Genomic DNA, 18,350 nt, shown 5'->3' with positions numbered 1-18,350 from the left:
TTCCTTACGTCGCCAATGCGCCGCCAAAGATGGTAACTAAGACGGTTTGTCCCTATATTTATATAGCTGTAACTATATTGGCTCACTAATTAAAGTGGAACACAGAGTATTTCTGCATGGAAATAAAATAAAAAATAAGAGGATAGTACCTAAAAAAACCACTACGCGATATTATTTACGTTATTATTGTAGGTAAACTTATTATTTTATTATAATTTTACCAAAAACCAATACTATTTGCAATATTCGTTTAATATACTTTATCATATATTGAATTTAAAATTGATAATAAATTTTAGTATCAACGGTAAACGTGTTTCTTATTTAAGTGATAGATAAAATTAGTAGCTTCTATTTTAATGTAATGTTTTTCCAAGCTCGTATTTGATCATCGTAGTTAAAAAGACATTATAAACTGGTTTACTAATTTCACGATATTAACGGTAGTGCGCTCTGGTTTCCGGTTTTGCGGACGGACATTCTAACAGGCGTGGCGTCATAAATTGTCAGGCTAGGGCCAGCATAATCTATGGGTGCATTACAAACAATGAACATTTACCTCGAATAAATTGCGGCTAAATTGAAGGCACGGTTATGTGGGTCAACGTTTGAGGACATGTAACATCATTGGCTAAGGCGAAATGAACAAAAATAACTTGACCTATAAGTTGATTCGCAATATTACAATTTTACGAAAAAGTTAGTGAGAAATCAAATCTAGACAAAAAAATCTAATTTATAGTACGTAAAAATGCATAGGACGGTCGTTATCAGTACTTTTATTTTATTTTTCAAGTTTAAAACTTGAAAAATAAAATAACAGCCGGTAAAAATGTTTCAGTGACGTAATGTTAAGCGGTAAGTTATTTTCGGAAAGGTATGCCTGCTAGCTACTAAGAATCTCTCTTTAAGTGTATAGTTTTGTTTATGTAAGGGGTGAATGGCTTTTCATAGATGTAGGAAACCTGCGGCTATAGTAATACCGGATGTGCTTTTAAACGTACATAAAGGAATGTTGAAAGTTTCATGTCTATTTTTAGCGAATAATTTTGTTTTGACGAAGAGAAACCAATTTACCTGGTATCTTCCGCTATGTTATGCTAATGAAATATACAAATATGTAGCATAAAAGAATATTCGAGTAGATGAATGAAAGATAAAAACATACCATCAAAATATACTCTCTGAGAAAGACTTTTTCAAGAGTTTTTGATTAGTAATTACCAAGAATAAGTTTACTGTAAAGCTAGCAGGTGTTACTTTAGTTGGGACATTACTCTATATGGATTTATATTGTAGCTAAAATATCTTAGCCCTTATGCAAAATAATGAAGTTTAGGATACCTATATTGTCATTCGTTTAGTTGAAAATTGTATTAGATGATTCCATTAACTGAATATGAGCAATAACGACGTTATGGTCATGTTTTACATCTCAACATTATTTTGGATCTGGATAATATTTTACCGGTTGTGGTTACGGAAATTGTTTGAATTATAGACTTGTTTCGAATAGTTTCAGTTAAGAGTATTAGATTTTTTAGTAATTTTCAAAGAGTAAATAACAAGGTAACAATTTGATTTTATTCCTAGGCTATTATTTGGTATTGGGTATAATCACAGAAATCTAACTAAATTTAACACTGCAGAATCAAAGATATAATAAAAATATTATTTCAGTTACGGTTACGGATCTCCATAACATCCCTGATGATTATGAAGTTATATGGTATTGCTAGAGCTTTAATAAAATTAAAAACATTTGTCACATTATAATTCGAAATACAATTGTTTGTAATTTAGTTTTTTTATAAATTTCAATTGTTTGATCATCGGCTGATAAATATTACGCGTTAAAGGATGAACTTTCACTTTTTCCAATTGATCTTTTTATCTACAGAATACGGTACATTAATTACAACTTGATATATGACATGTCGTTAGTCAGGAAGAGAATCGACAGCTCTTAGTATCAATATGTATGGTCGGGAAATAATATCCGCAAACAGCCAGTCGTCAAGTGCAGGGACCGAGAGGAAATTACTTAATATCCAGCATGGCGCTCTCACATCGCATTTTTTTTTGTTGTTGACGTAATTGCCTGATTAATAAAATAATATTAATAATAATTAGTCAATCTTAGTCCATTGGGTTTATAAATCAAAATCTTTCTGAACACGACCGTCATATATAATGTATCTACCAATACTATACGAAGTAAAAGGTGGTTCGTTAGACAGTCTCGCGTGGCTTACTCCAGACGAAGTGGAATCCCATTATAACGTTATTGAATTGTTTGCAATACAAAAGCGACGAGCAAGTGGACTGTGCCGATCCACCGCCCACAGTAATGGAAGCCGTCTGACCGACGAGATACAATACAGTGGATAGCTTGCGGGTGAACGTTTATTCGAAAACTTCATATATGTGTACATATAAAACGCTACGTAATAGGTCAGCTTGAAACGCTGATGGCGCTCAATATGATTACCGTTGACAGTTCGCATTCGTAACTCTATAACCCAGATGGGAAACGTGATATCACACACGTTTCACCTTCAATTGATAGATGGTTTAATCGAAGGATTATTACGTATATCTTTTACACTTCAGTGTACATTAATTTAATTGATATAAGGTTAATGTGAACTGTATCGTCCTGTATACAATGTCGTCACAACTAATACAATATATCAAACGTTTAAAGAAAGAAACGAAACTGAAGTTATAGCCGCTAAGCGAACGCCCTAAACAATCCGACGATTGATGTTTCGCAATGTTCGCGTAAGTATCGCGAAGCGTTCAAGCGGTTGAAGTTCGCCCTTGAAATATATAAGATTTTTATTATAACATACCATGATCTGGTATTTCTATTCGTATATAATATCGCACTACTGAGTCCGCGTAAGATTTAGTCACACCTGAGATCATAAACGCGTTTCCACGACATTTTTGAATTAGTTTTATTATATTTTAATTTATATTACTACAGGCAAATATATTCGAAAATGCCCTCATTAGTCAACTATCATTTATATAGTAAATAAATTAGTTTTATGCAAGTCAGCATTTTTCTTAGTATCGACACACTATTTGGAAGTTCTATATGACTGCTGCTACAAGGAACATGTGTAGTAAGTAAAATACAGACATAAAAGTAAAACAAAAACTACAAATCATCATTCTCATCAAAGTATCGAGTGATAATAATGGTAATATACATAGACTATTTCAACAATCACAGCTTACAATAGCTTACAATGAAATCACTATATTCGGGAGAAATAACATACGTAACCGGACCGGTTTAAAAGTGATCTCACAGTCTAGTGATCTGAGTTCTGACGGCCTGTTACGCGATGCTACAGGTGATTGATAAGAGTTAAACCTTTATGAAAGCAAATCGAAAATCCTTGTACTCAATAAGTTACTGACGATAACACCTAAAAAGTATTAGGGAATAAAAACAAAAATTTAATACAAAGGAAATTCGGTATATATGATTTATTGTATATGTAAATTTTAATCGTGCTAAGTTAAATAAATAATTTAAATATTTGAGATTTTTTTTTAATGAAATGATGTAATGCTATTTTAATAAGTATAAAAATGTTTTGTTGATTTTTATTGTAACATATAATCTAAGTTTAAGTTACGTTACGATTACATACTTAAAATGTATATAAAATGTACAATACATTTTTGTACGTTTAATATGATTATTTTTGTGTCTGCAATACTGAGTCCTAGATCCTGTTTGTCATTACAAATGATTTACTATTAACAGACAAAAAAATCTACATTATTAATATTAAATACTCAACAATATTCCGTATAAGTTAATATTAATCTCAGGAACTAATGATCGAATTCATTGTTTTTTTTTTCATTTGTTTAAATCTTCATTATTCCATATCGTATAAATTGTACCCGTGCGAAGTCGGAACACGTCGCTAAGCATGTTATATATTTAAATGTTAATGTTAAAACTTTATATGTTTTCAATAAATGAGACTTTTGCTTCCGTTTATTATAACATGTAATCGCGAATAGATAACGAAAGTTATGTCGTAATGCTGAATAAGAGCAGATTTCAACACGGTTTCCCTAAAATCTTTGTTCAAAATTTTGATAAGTATTAAACGGTCTACGAAAAAATAAGGATGCAGTTTAATTTTCATCTAAAACGATTTTGATACTAACGAAATCTTTTTCAGAGAAAGGAATACAAGCTTAGTAACTTTACTATACAATTAGAAAGTAATGATTTTCTGTACATAATTTAAAAAAATAATAATGTGTAATTCGTTTTTTACAGAAACTACAGCGACAGCAAAATGCATTTTTATTTAAAATAATAGTATGTGAACTCAACGAGTAAAAGTTCGTTGGGGAATACAAGGGTATGAGAGATATGATCCGAGATTGCGATGCGGCGGCGTGGGAGCAGAGGACAATGCGGTTAGGTTCAACAGCCGAATAAGCCATAGCCATCGAACCGAACAAACGGGTTATTCAAAGAAACTACTTTTGTATTATTGTACTGAATACAAACATCGATTATATCAAATATTTGACAAATGCTGATTTGAATTGGATTTGCTTACGACAGTACAAAAAAGTGTATTTTTTCATGAGTCTGTTTAATGGGCAAAGGTTTACAGAACTAAATATTTCGTTATGTTGGTATGCAATGTAATCGAGTTGCAGGTTGAAATTTATCATTCCTGTTATCTATTTCGTAACAGTCCAGGAAGCAGCTATCAAGTTGTAGGCTCGTAAGGCACTGCACGTACGATAATGGAATGTAGAAAATCTTATGCAAATCTAGGCATGAAAGCAAGTCGGGTAACTCAAAATATTACAGTTACTACAGTAGGTACAAGTTTAATTATGTATTTGGTATAAAAACAGTAGTCTCTCTCTCTAAAATTATAATATTGGTTATTACTTTTAATATATTGGAAATACATTTAAAATTACCGCCAAGTTGTTTACAGAGCGACGTAGTTTAAGCAGTGAACGTAATTGTAAAATTAGAATAGCGTCTGATTGTTTTAAATATAGAACGAAACTATTAACTGTAAATAATACTTAACACCAAACGCCATGATGTCGAGTTCGCAGGAAATCTAGTTCATCTATACGGGTCGCTGGAATTGCAATCAAATCACAAACCGTGAACTTGGTGTTTCCGATTATGGAGAATAATTTCACGTAATATATATGTATGTGTATTTGTACATAAGACGACATTATCGTGTTCATTGCAATAAACGAAGATTCTAATAATACACTTTGTCCATAAGGTATGTACGTATATTTACTTGACATAAAGATAAAACCAAATAGATTATAATTTATTTCTGATTATATATATCTATCTGTACGTGTTCTACATAAGAAGACACAATAAGGTATATGTATTAGAACAGATAATACGTATATGTTATAAACATATAATCTGTGTCCGCTTTAAAACTGTAAATAGCACTTTAAATTCCATATTAAATAGAATAACTTTTGATTAAATACAAAAAAAAAATCAAACGAAGCCTAAATAAAAAAAATAGACAAATGATTAAATAAGGAATTACATCATCAGAAAAAGAAATATGACATTGATATATGCAATAGTCCAAAAATAATGCGTGATTTTGACCGTAAGGAATACTTGCATTAATAATTACAAAACATCTAGTAATAAAATCCGACGTGGCCTTTTTTAATTATTGATGTTCCGACTTATTAAGAGTTTAAAAAGAGAATACTTAATACTTCGGAATAAAAAACATCAAAATTTACTTGGATGATAGGATGATAAAGATGTTCTTTGATGAAATATGTTAAGCTTTTAAGTGCTTTGGTTTGTCGCGTAATACAACTCTGTGTTGCAATATTTAAAAATTCCCGTATTTATTTTATGAACCTTTTATATTTCAAAATAAGAGAATTGCTCCTATGTCACACGTTATCATATCTACATATTGGTTAATGGTAAGATTCTACTTAAAATAAAAAAAAAAACAAGTTATCAGCCCACAATAAGGGGTGGATAATCAACATTAATTTTAAAACGGGATTGGTGCCATTAAATATTTTTAATTAAACTTAAATATTTGCCTTAAAAATTCATGTTTCCTTCATTTAACACACATTATGAGCTTTTACTTCGACTTTTTACTTTCAAAGCAGAAACAAACAAATAATTTATATAAAAAACATTTAGGGTGAGTAATCACACAAAATTACATTTCTTTCATAACGATTGATGACGTAGAACGAAGGAGCCGTCTTTGATGAAAGTCGATTTAAATTCGGTACTCGTCACTTTATTTACGAGCGAATTAATTTATAAGTATGTCACGAACGGCGTTGTGGTAACTTGTCAACCTTTGGAAGTGAACAGACTGTTACATCCTACAAGATTAAAATTTTAATGGATTCTCGGCTGCCAAAATATTTTATTCGCAAATTTTAGTACGTGTTTTAAGTAGGAAGTCTTATATAAAATGTTATAAATTCTAAACTAGTATGAACATAACACGAGATTATTATCAGCATTAAACGGTACCTATACCGTAGCTAGCAATACAGGGCACTCACTCTGGCCTCACACACGGTGACTTTAATAATTCACTAGATAGCGTTATACCAACGGAACTAACATATCTCTTGCAAAATTGTAAGTCATCTACAATGATTTCATGATATCAGCAAGAACATTATATGTACAAGTTGTAAAAATAAAAATATTGTAACTAAAATAAAATCTAACAAACTAAAAAAATATATGCTATTTTTAAATACAAATCTATACAGTCTATCTATATAAGTCATCAAGTTACATATTTTGTATAACGAATTAAAATTCTATTAAGACCAGCCATATTCTCAATGAATTATCATCACCTGACCACGCAATTAACTTTAACATTGAAAAATTAGTAATCGATATTAAGTTACTAATAATTGTAATGTAATGTTATAAATTCCTGTTGATTCGAATCAGTGTTAATTAGGTATGTAAGTTCTAATAGTATCCAGGGTTACGCCTTGAATGGGCATCACAATGCTGATCGTCAATAACGCTCATTGTACAAACTTTGCGCTTGTTAACTAAAGCGACCCCGAATACATATGACGCGAATGAATGGAGTGCAACGAATAAAAACAAACGGGACGGGCGTCTTGACAAAACAAACCGTTCTTTTATAAATAAACGTTCGCGGAAGTGAAACCGTATAAAATCGAAATTCATTTAAAGTAAGGGCGGATGATTTTTCCATACGGCCACTTCTTTTAAATTACATGCTATGAATACTTCAATTTACCTAATTGATTGTTAAAAGTTTTTTAACAATCAATTAGGTAAATTGAAGTGGATTATAGAAACCTTCACAATTTAACATTAAGTACCTATTAATATAAATAAGCATTAAAAGACCAATTATTTTTTAATACAAACCACTATATTTCAAAACGAAATAGAAGAAGTAATTAGTACCGAATATTTACAATTTGAATATAAACTATTTTGCAGATCAGTCAATTACAGCAATAACTAATAAGAAAGTGGAAATAAAGTTGTAAATGACAAGTTTTGTAGTAAAAGTGAACAATTTTTACTATAATTAATTCATTTCCATGCTGCACATTGTTGAATTGAACGTGATCGACATAGTGCTAATCAATTCGTAATAAACCTATAAATTGTTTCATTCGCTATAACGATCAAAGATTCCTATTCAATTCTTGTTCGTTTTTTTTTTACTTTAAACGGTTTTAATAATTTCTATTTTAAAATTTGAGAAAATGAGCGCAAAAACAATTAAGAAATATTAAGACCAGCAAATAAAATTATTAATATAGAACTAAAAATGACGACGACGTCGAAGGTCGTCGATTAGTTTCTACGAAACAATGTTTTTTCTAAATGTTTTTATATTAATCATAATAATGTAATAAATATTATAAAGACTGTTATTCAAAAATAGAATCTGAAATAAATCTTCATAATATATTATTTAGCATATTAATTATAGCAAAGGTCGCAAAGTATTACTAAATTAATTAATGTCACTCAATGCATACTCATGCGTAATTGAAACAAATACTAAGAGAATATATTATAGCTTCTGATAAATAATAATTATTTACAAGTATAATATAAGGTAATTATTTTAGGTCAGTATTAATTTTAATATCCTCTTATTTTGGCAAATAGTTTTGAAAATGAGGCCGGTCTTCCACTTATCATTTGCTACTTCGCACCTGGATTATACACTTAGTAATTCTTGTTACGAACTAACGTGCAACCTGAATACAAATATTAAATAGACTTTATTTGGTTGCACCCCTTTTCTGCAACGCATTCCATATGATTTATGATGTTACAAATATTTTTATTTATTAAAACAATTCTGTTATCGTTTTATAACTTTAAATACTCTATTTAAATTTTTAATTTTTAATAAAGATGGACGTATATAAGTTGCGTTCAAAAACATTTTTATTTTCATTGTACAAACAATAAAGCCCCATTATTAGGCTTCTATTATAACCCTGTAAATATTTTTATATATAAACAAATTTGATCTTAGATATTTTTCTATTAGCTAATGACTAAATTATAATATACAAGAAAATATCTACAACGTATTTTTTTGATAAATCATAAAAACAGATATATTAAGATATAATGACAGTTTATTGTTTGTTTTTGAATTATATATTTTATTTAACTCAAAGTTTCTTGAATTATATATTTCTGGTCAGTCTTTTTCTCAACTTTGAGTGTTACAAAATAATAATAATGTGCAGCCAGAAGTAGCAAACTAGAATTAAACTTGTAATAAAGACGAAGACTTTGAAGACGAAGGTTAAGACTTTGGGAAGAGTAAAATGGAAATGGGCTGGCAGACGGGAAGAATTGGACCAGAAGAAGGTAGTCCAATCTTTTCACTAAGAGTGGCCTAGAACTAGTAAAAGTGGTCGAAGGCCATTAGGCAAGCTCAATAACCCTTTGGAGGATTTTATAGGAATGGCAGGTGCTTAATGATGATACACTCAGCACTGGACCGTTAGGATTGCCTCGCGAAAGAGGAGGCATATGTCTAAGCCTAAGTGGATTAAAGTAGGCAGAATATAGTTATGATATGAATAACTTACCATTTCGAGAAACATCTAGCTCGACTAAGTTTTCGAAATTCTGAATATCTGGTGGAAGCTTGTGAATTTCATTATCACTAAGTCCTAACCGTCGTAGTCTATGAAGTCTAAAGAAATTCTGTAACAAAAAAAAAACATTTATTTATTATCATTTCATCTGTAACAGTGACCAAATATTTATATATGTTTAAGTTTTAATCAATAAAACACACTGTTTTTTTTTATTGAATTTTTATACTAAAATAATCAAATAATATCAGTGCTGTCTGTGTTTTATAAGTACGAAAATTATTAATATAAAAAAAATTAAGGATTGTTAAGACTGCATATCAAACATTATAAGTGATTTGTTCCAAGAAGTAGATGTATCTAATACTATATATGTATGTTTATTCACCTTATTCCATTTGACAAATTTTTTGTTGTACTTTTTTACTTACAATTTAGGTTGTCATTCTGTTACTGTATTTAATTTAGTTTGTAATTTTTATTTAGTGTTTGCTCATTTATAACAATACTTATAATTTATAATATTTTTTTTTTAAATTTTTGAATGTTAGACTTGAGATTTTTTTATTAATAATGAAGCTTAAAAATGTATCAATTAACCTTCACTTAATCCAGCACTGTAGGCTGTTACAGCTTATTACTTTCATTTTATGAGTCCTCATTAAATAACTTTTGAAATTCCACTATTATCACTATCTTTTGTTGATCAAAGATGAAATAGAAGAAATGCTAATTTTATTTATTTACCAGCCACCCTCAACCATCAAGATGACAAAAGCGAAATAAACATGAATTGATATTGTGTTGTTCTAGGTTAAGGATTACCAAGAAAATTGCTACTACTATACTTGTCTTAATTTTTTTTGCCTTTGATATCTCAATCGTACTGTGACTTTGGCAAAATATAATCTAAAAAATTTCATCATGAATGGTGATGATACTTCTATTACAATTTTGGAAGTAAAAGTAAAGTGGATATATATAAGACGTTGTGTGGAATAGTGTTGTATTATGAATAAAGATATATTAATTAATACTGTTAGTACAAAATAGTTGAGTTATTAAGCAAGATGTGTGGAATATGTTAATCTAAGGTTTATTTATCTTTATTCCTTCTTTGATTGGTATAGTATTTAGCTAGATAGATAGAATGAAGGTCCACATAAAAATAATAGGGAACTTGTCAGGATTCTTTTTATGCATATGCAGAACAACTCACGAAAACAAGTGTAATCAGACAGCAATTAAAACCATATAGAGGTCATACATATATACATTTTTTTAAATAGATTATATATATACACCAAAAAATTTAAAAATCATTTAATTTTCAGTTTTAAATAGTCTGTGGAATCAATTTTGATGTGCACCAAATTTGATTAGTAATTTTTTACATAGCTTTCTTAAACCATGAGCCTAAGCAAAATTATAACTCAGAGTTCACCAAGTGGATAAAATCGTAGATTAGAGTTTGCCATGTGCATAACTGAAATCTTCACTCCCCTCTGATATTGTATTAATAATATAAATTTTATTACTCAAACATTTGCACCATATTTGCTCCAATTAATTATTTTTTAATTTCACCTTTATATCTAGTATAATAATCACACAAAATATTTTTTTGATTTTGATTTATCAAAGATATTGAAAATGTTTACCATCAAAATTTTTTTACACTATTTTGTCAACAGTAACCGTTTAAGGTTCGTGCATCACCCATTAAGGAACTCATCGAAAAATATCTTTGAACAATACATTTTAAATTAAATATTTGAACTTATCTTTTCACTTAATTAATTTAGGGCGGTAATATTTGCTTACAATCAAAATAACACTAAAATGTACAAATTATTCTATTGAAATGTAATAGCTGCATCGTTAAATTATTTCTCGATTTGTTTTTCAAGTTTTTCATTTACGCTACGTACAACAAAATTAGGTAGGGCTATTAATTATTATTTACACGCAGTGATAAGGTGAACGCCCACGAAAGAAAGTTTAAATGTATGATTAATTTAATATACTTACTTTAGGTAAATCTCGAATATGATTAGCATCCAAAAAAAGTTCCTCTAAACTCCTGGAATATCGTAAAATGTCTTCAGGTACTGTTGGCAACGAGCAATGCCGCTTGTCTACACATTCCACTTGGCGATTACATTTGAACAAAGGTATACATCGAAACATGTTGGACACTACACTACAATCGAATTATTATTTAATAAATCACTATCACGACACATATTTGAGCACTTCACCGATTGTAGCACTACTTCAGCATTTTAAAATTGACCAACGACATCAAAATACGCCAAAAGATATTCAACGCACCTCACCCTCGAAAATGAAGCCACAAACTACAGGTGTTGCCCGTCAAATAAACGTCTACTATACTTAGTATTCTGTATTGCGATAAATGTAATGTACAATTTGATTTGATCAATTTAAATACATAATAAATAGATGCACTTTTTTATTGATGGTATTACTTCTTACTTAATTGGTTTACACGCTGCATAGGCAAAAAATATTAAGCAATAAAATACAATTTTAGTTCATAATATTATTAAAATAAAACGTTTCCAAAAATCTCCTCGGTTACCGTATTATAATATCCATATAATATATATTACTTATGATGATATATATTATTTGCCAGTCGAAGAAATACATTTTTTTCATATTTTATGCACAAAACAACACTAGAACAGCAAAATTTTTTGTATATATATTTTAAGAGTTGTAAATAAAATGCTGCCATATTACATATTAAATAAGTTTAAATGGATTCTGGCAATATAAACATCGTATATATCCAAAAAAATTGGTATTAATTTTAATTCCATACGTGGTTATAAACACCCTTAATTTTTGAAGTTATATTTCAATGATTATTAAAAACGGCAACACACTGATCTAAACGTTAAAAATTTAATTTAATTTCAGATACAGACTTCAGTCAGTTACATACGTCATATCAAATATTATTAATAACCATGCATAAAATATTTGCTTGAAATTATACAATTTGAATTTTCATTTAACACTTTGAAAACATATATTCGAAATCAGGACTCGCAATTGGTACCCTTCTAAGAATTTCATTTTATTGTAGGAGTAATATTTTAAAAAAAAATGTCTTTCAATTTAGGATTTATTGGTGGTGGAAACATGTCAACGGCAATTTTTAAAGGAATACAAAAAAATGGTAAAGTATCGTTTTAAATTTATTTATATATTTTTCTTATAAAATGATCTTATTATGTTTTTAAGTTGTAAGATTAAAAATAATTGACTTTTTAAAAGACAAATATTTTATACAATCTTTTACTATTTACGACGTTATTTATTTGTATTTTTATAATATCCATACATCTTTTTGTAGATAATCATCCAGTTTCAAAAATATGGGTAGCAGGACCACATTTAAACAGTCTCCAGCACTGGAAAGAGTCAGGCGCTAATGTAACCACCAAAAATGGAGAACTAGTCAATAACTGTGATGTAATTTTTATTGGTGTAAAACCTGGTGTATTGAATGAAGCCCTCATGAATTGCCTTGATTCTCTTTCTGTATCGGGAGCTAAAAATGTATTATTTATTTCTATGTTAGTTGGAATTAATATAGAATATTTGCACAAGGTAAATAACTATTCTTTTATTATGTATGTTTAAGTATGTATACTTGGTATTATCTATTTATGTATTTGTAATTTTCTTCTATGGTAACTTTGCTAGTATATTTTTTATCATTAAGACTGGAGACACATATTTTTACACTTACAAAACTGTAACAGATAACATATCAAATATTTGTATGGATGATATGTCACAGAATTTTAAAGTTAGATGTTATTCTATAAATTATTAACCTGAATGCAAAAATGATCTCAATAGATTTATATATTTATACTTAACTAAAATATGTTTTGTTTTAGGCATTAAAAGGGCTGCCAGTACAATCAAGCGTGATTCGCATTTTGCCAAACACCCCAATGGCTGTTGGTGCAGGTTCATGTTTGTATACACCAGACATAAATGTTACACAGGAACAGTGCACATTATTCGAAAAATTACTAAAAGGCTGTGGAGTCTGTGAAAAAGTATCAGAAACCCTCATGGATTCTTTGGGAATTCTCACAGGATGTGGACCTGCATTTGTGAGTATAAACAGGATAAATATGGTAATTACAAAAGATAAAAAAAAAAAACAAAATCTATTATGTAAATACTACTAATTTGTAAATAACTAAAAGTTATTTAGCAATGTAATTTGAACCACAGATGATGTCAAATTGAATACAACAGTGATAACAACGGTAAAATAATTGTTCTTTCATTCCATTTGAACTAATTAATATTAATATATTTTTCTAACTTTGTATATATTTTAATATATAATTAAATTATTTTCAGATGTACATTGTGATCGAAGCATTGGCAGATGGGGCAGTGAAACAAGGTGTACCTAGAGCAATTGCATTAAGGCATGCAGCACAAATGATGGTAGGAAGTGGTGAAATGGTACTACAAACTGGCAAGCACCCTGGGACATTGAAAGATGAAGTATGCTCTCCAGGTGGCTGTACTATTTGTGGTGTCACTGCCCTTGAGAATGGAAAGTTGAGGTAAACTAACTTATGCACATTTTAAACAAAATTATTATTATTCAAGTAATAATAATTTAAATAATAATAATTTTAATTTAAGACAAGTTTTATAAACAATTGATGCAAGTAGCTAGACATTAATAAAGAATTCTTCATACACATTGTTTAGTGTTTTTTTAGTTAAATGCTGAATTGATTTTACATTAGAAAGACAAAAGTCAGCATTGTTCAAATTGTCACCTAAACATTATTCATACATAAAGCAGTGGAGACTTATTAGTCTATATTATTTTTGTTTAAAACCTCATTGATGTATTGTATCAGATATTTTTTACCCTTATTAGAAAAGCTCCTTGGATACAATACCCGAAGGTCACAAAATCATATTCTGTGAAATTATTTCAGATATAAATTTTTCGCCTCCTTAATTTAATCCATTTTTAATATAATAAATATTTAATAATAATTAAAAAATAAATACTCCATTAAGTTTCGTCTTACTTTCAGAGCAACTATAATTAGTGCTGTTGAAGCTGCTGTTCTTAAGGGCAAGGAAATGGGAAAGAAATAATCATGTAAAAGTAGAATCTCATAAAGAAACTCAAACCTTACTATAAACTAAAGTTATATATTAATATTATTTATTTGTAGTTAAAAATATATTTCAAATAGACATACTATTATTTTAATAGTAGTATAGTTATAATGTGGATGTGGTTGCTGGACAACACTGGAAATAATGGTAGTCTTAGTTTAAATATTATGTATTATGTAGTATTATTCTCGAAAATATATTCATGACAAATGAAAACAGGACAATAGTTACTAACAAAGTAATAGTTACTTTTGTCATGATAAGTTCCTGAATTACAAGTTAAAACTAATGTTTTTTGTTGCTGATTCTAATTTAAGTATTAACATTAGTGTTACCTGATCATATAGTAACTATAACAAGTAAGATATGTTTTAGCCATGTATAAGTGCTAATTTTATAGAAAAATGATAAAAGATATTATTTCAAATATAAATAGCTTATTTAATAATTATTAGATGTGTCTTAAATAGACAATAACTTAGTATATAATATTTTTTGTTTGTCTTAGTATTTACATTTGAGTCTCATTAGCAGTGGTGCACTAAATATACTAATACTAATGGAAAGTATGTATGTAGAAATGTATCCATTGCCTATTTCAGTATTTTTATGTGTTTTGCCATAAATCCTGGCAGTGTTTAGATCTGAAATTACAAATACCTCATAGTAACATAGTATTATATCAGAATATGACTTGTGAGACTCCAAACATTGATAAAACAATGAGTATGTAGCCTTTCTATGAAGTGTAGAGGTGGGAAAAAGTATCTTATATGAGATATGGGTAGTCTTTCAAAGAAGTTTACCGGAATGTATGAAATAAAAGTCCAATAAATAGCCAGAAAGGCATTATTGTTGGTAATGATCTTTGATTGATTATTGTGATTATAAAATGTAATTGACAGAATATTTTAAAAAAATGTGCCTTTAGAATGGATGTCTAATTTTCTCTCCAATTTCGTTTAACTCTACTGAGTACTCTATCAGCACCGTCTAAATTTCATGCATTTTGAAGGCAACTTTTTATCGCTCAACCAAAAATACTTACACCTATGCTTTATCTCTACTCGCCTCTACATTCTATAATTATAGTGTAATATAGATTGGTATATATAATATGAAAATATTATATTTCTATTAAAAGTTGCATGACACAAATGCGGAAACCAGTCCATATTTCTCTACAATCAGTTAATTTATTAAAAATGTATTTGAATTACCTTTTACATTGATTACGTATTTTATGTATTGTTGACTGTAATTTTACAAAAATAAATTACTTGCTTCACCTAAAGCTGTAAAACAAGACTTCCTTTTTTTTTGAATATTACTAAATTACAGTAGTACCTAGTAGATATAAAATGCCTAACAATATACTTATACCAAATTTAAGCATTTAAATTGAGGGCAATAATAAATACTAAATTTAAAATGAACTACTTACTTATAATGACTATGACTATGACTTATAATGACTATATGAATTTACAGATTTTTTTATTCTGGTCAGACAAAATCATAGAATGAAACAAACATATTTCTTTGAACTCAAAATATCACGATACTCAATCCTAATAGATTTAACTTTGTTGTCCATGTTGTTAGAATATTTATTATTTAACAATATTATAGACTCTAACTGATGCCTATCAACAAAGTATGTGAAGTAGAGACGTATTCGCAAAAAATCTAATTTAAAGCGGGTGAATTCACGAAGCACAGATTATAAAATCATTCTAATGCTTTTTATAATGGCAAGTAAGCTTAAAAAATTAATATGAGGGTGGGTATCTGTTTAAGCAAAAACAATTAAAAATATTTTGAAGTTTGTTTTATAAAGCACCTAAAAAAGCAGCAAATCATTAATTTACGAGCGTGAGTTCTGTAGGATTATGACCTAAATTTTTAAAGTAAGAAATTTATAAATTTTTTCTTGCATCACCAATAACGGGTTCTAGGATGGATATGTTTCTTAAACTGTCTCACTCATCCTTTAACCAGGAACCCAGTACTAGAAGATAACTAAGCAGTATCCAGAAAATAAATAATAAGTATTTATTAAAAATTACAGTTCAATTAGCATTTCGACTTTAGATATTTATGTAGAGAATGGTTTGTGTGAGTTGTATGTTGTTGCAATGCCGATGAATATTATGAATATGATGCAATAAGTTTTTTGCCTAAACAATTTATCTTTTACAGGCTGTGATTTCGAAATAATTGCTTTTTTTAAAGATAATTTAACTGTTTGCAAGTTATTAAAATCAAAACAAGCATTATTTTTATTTTGACTGCCTGATTTATTATTATTAGATATTATTTTTAGTAATAATTGCAAATATATAAATATTAGTGCAATATTATAGGGAGTATTCAGAGGTGCTGTTTAGTTCTTAATTCCTTATTTAATTTCTAAGATCAGTTGAATTCATTAAAATGTAAAACAGCTTAAATTTTTAATTATTTATTGTATTTATTGACCGCTGTTTTAGGCAAAGATAGAAATTTTAATCGTGTAGGAGAAAGGCCTCCATAAATTTAATCACTACAAGCTGTTTTCAGGAATTTTAAGTTGGAAGTTTTTCGGAATAAAATAAGTAGCATTGTTTTGCTGTCGTATATATTCTTTAGTTTAAACAAAATATACGCAAATAAACAAAATACTGAAAAGTGCGGCAACATTCAACAATAAATCCTTGAAAAGTCGTTTATACCTTTAATGCATGACAACCATCATGATGATTTCGCAAACTGGACGAGATGTGGACAATTTGTTTCAAAATTATTTGAATACAACTTTCACAATATAACACTTGTTTACTATGAGAAATATTTTACTAATATCTGACTATAGGTCAGCAATAAAAGTAATTATTAACAAGGCAAAGTAAATCTATTTAGATATGGCTCGGAACTACAAAGGAAATTACATTGTTTTATGATTATTTAAATAGCAAAAATTTTATTTGTTGTCCTAATATATTTTTCTACTTTAAATTTTAAATTTTCTAATAAAAAAAATATATATATTCTTTATTGCACTTAAAAAGACATTACAGAAAATAACAAAATAGAGAAAACATAAGCAAAGGCGGACTTATCTCTAAAAGAGATCTCTTCCAGTCAACCTATGGAGGTGAGTGATAAGAGTCAATCAGCCAATCAGTCAATCAGAGTCAATCAAAATATATCTTTTAAGCGCTTAAAATTTTCTTTCATTATATTTTTAATATAAAAAAAAAATACCGCCGTAACAAGAAGTGAAGAATAAAGTGGCGAACCTAGTTTTTAACCTAAAAAATAAATATTATTTATAAAAGCCATTTAATAAAAGAAACTTATTCAAAAGAAAAATAATCTTTTAAATTTTTTTGTAGCTGGTTAACGTGGATTGTCCGGTTCGCGGAGAGGCAAATCTGCCTCTCCGAGACCTTTCTCTGCTAGATAATGTTTCGGTAATGCTCCTTAGGGAATCGGCATGGAGGGCCATGGCCTCCTTTTGTGAGATCGTCATGTTCATGAATTAACATTGATGATGATTACACAATATGTTAATAAATAAATTAACTATGGTAAGCATACTTTAATAATATAAGCCTACAAAATCTAATCAATTAGTGATTGGTAGGAATTTTAAGACGTTTATCAAAACAAATGTTACCTACTATAACAGTCCAAGATATTAACAAAGAAAATGAAGAACTAAAAATGATTGTACACATAAAGTGTAAATGTTTTTACAAAAACATTTCAAAATTAGAGTCTGTATTGTCCATTAATAGACTGAATCAAAACATGAATACTCAAATATTAATTAATTTATTTCTTGTATAACACCATAAATCTTATTTTACAACTTACGAGATTCAATGTGATGTATAGGTACCTACCTATATTATCTTAGTAATTACAAACAATAATTTCTTATAACATTTCGTACAATTTATATTTCATAAAAATGG

The 18,350-nt window shown here is 28.6% G+C and overlaps 2 protein-coding genes across 10 annotated transcripts in view; one reads left to right on the top strand and one right to left on the bottom strand.

The window, feature by feature from the left end:
- The window catches only part of LOC125067469 (protein lap4-like), a 64,213-nt gene extending 52,666 nt beyond the window's left edge, over positions 1–11,547 (bottom strand). For 7 of the 9 annotated variants that reach the window (XM_047676111.1, XM_047676115.1, XM_047676113.1 and 4 more), the window contains exons 1-2: positions 11,212–11,546; positions 9,172–9,289 (exon numbers count right to left, since the gene is read on the bottom strand). In XM_047676111.1, coding sequence (XP_047532067.1) covers positions 9,172–9,289; positions 11,212–11,370 — 277 coding nt within the window. In that variant the 5' untranslated portion in view covers positions 11,371–11,546. Of the gene's footprint in view, positions 1–9,171; positions 9,290–11,211 lie in introns of all 9 variants that reach the window. The other 2 variants (XM_047676108.1, XM_047676109.1) reach the window with 1 other exon arrangement.
- A 591-nt stretch (positions 11,548–12,138) lies between these two features.
- LOC125067201 (pyrroline-5-carboxylate reductase 3-like) lies at positions 12,139–14,927 on the top strand. Its single transcript, XM_047675652.1, has 5 exons — positions 12,139–12,391; positions 12,569–12,825; positions 13,122–13,343; positions 13,600–13,811; positions 14,301–14,927. The coding sequence occupies exons 1-5, from the start codon at positions 12,319–12,321 to the stop codon at positions 14,362–14,364; spliced, it is 828 nt and encodes a 275-aa protein (XP_047531608.1). The 5' UTR covers positions 12,139–12,318; the 3' UTR covers positions 14,365–14,927.
- Positions 14,928–18,350: the final 3,423 nt, after the last annotated feature.

Source organism: Vanessa atalanta, chromosome 11 (genome assembly GCF_905147765.1).
Source record: "Vanessa atalanta chromosome 11, ilVanAtal1.2, whole genome shotgun sequence".
Classification (NCBI taxonomy): domain Eukaryota; kingdom Metazoa; phylum Arthropoda; class Insecta; order Lepidoptera; family Nymphalidae; genus Vanessa; species Vanessa atalanta.
The sequence above is the reverse complement of the archived record's forward strand: the minus strand, read 5'-3'. Positions and strand labels throughout refer to the sequence as shown.

What these genes read in the sequence shown, in the direction of transcription:
- LOC125067201 (XM_047675652.1), top strand. Translation starts at nt 12,319, where the DNA reads ATGTCTTTCAATTTAGGATTTATTGGTGGTGGAAACATGTCAACGGCA. An exon ending in TAAAGGAATACAAAAAAATG is followed by an intron (nt 12,392 to 12,568) that starts GTAAAGTATCGT and finishes ATCTTTTTGTAG; the next exon opens with ATAATCATCCAGTTTCAAAA. An exon ending in CTTGAGAATGGAAAGTTGAG is followed by an intron (nt 13,812 to 14,300) that starts GTAAACTAACTT and finishes TCTTACTTTCAG; the next exon opens with AGCAACTATAATTAGTGCTG.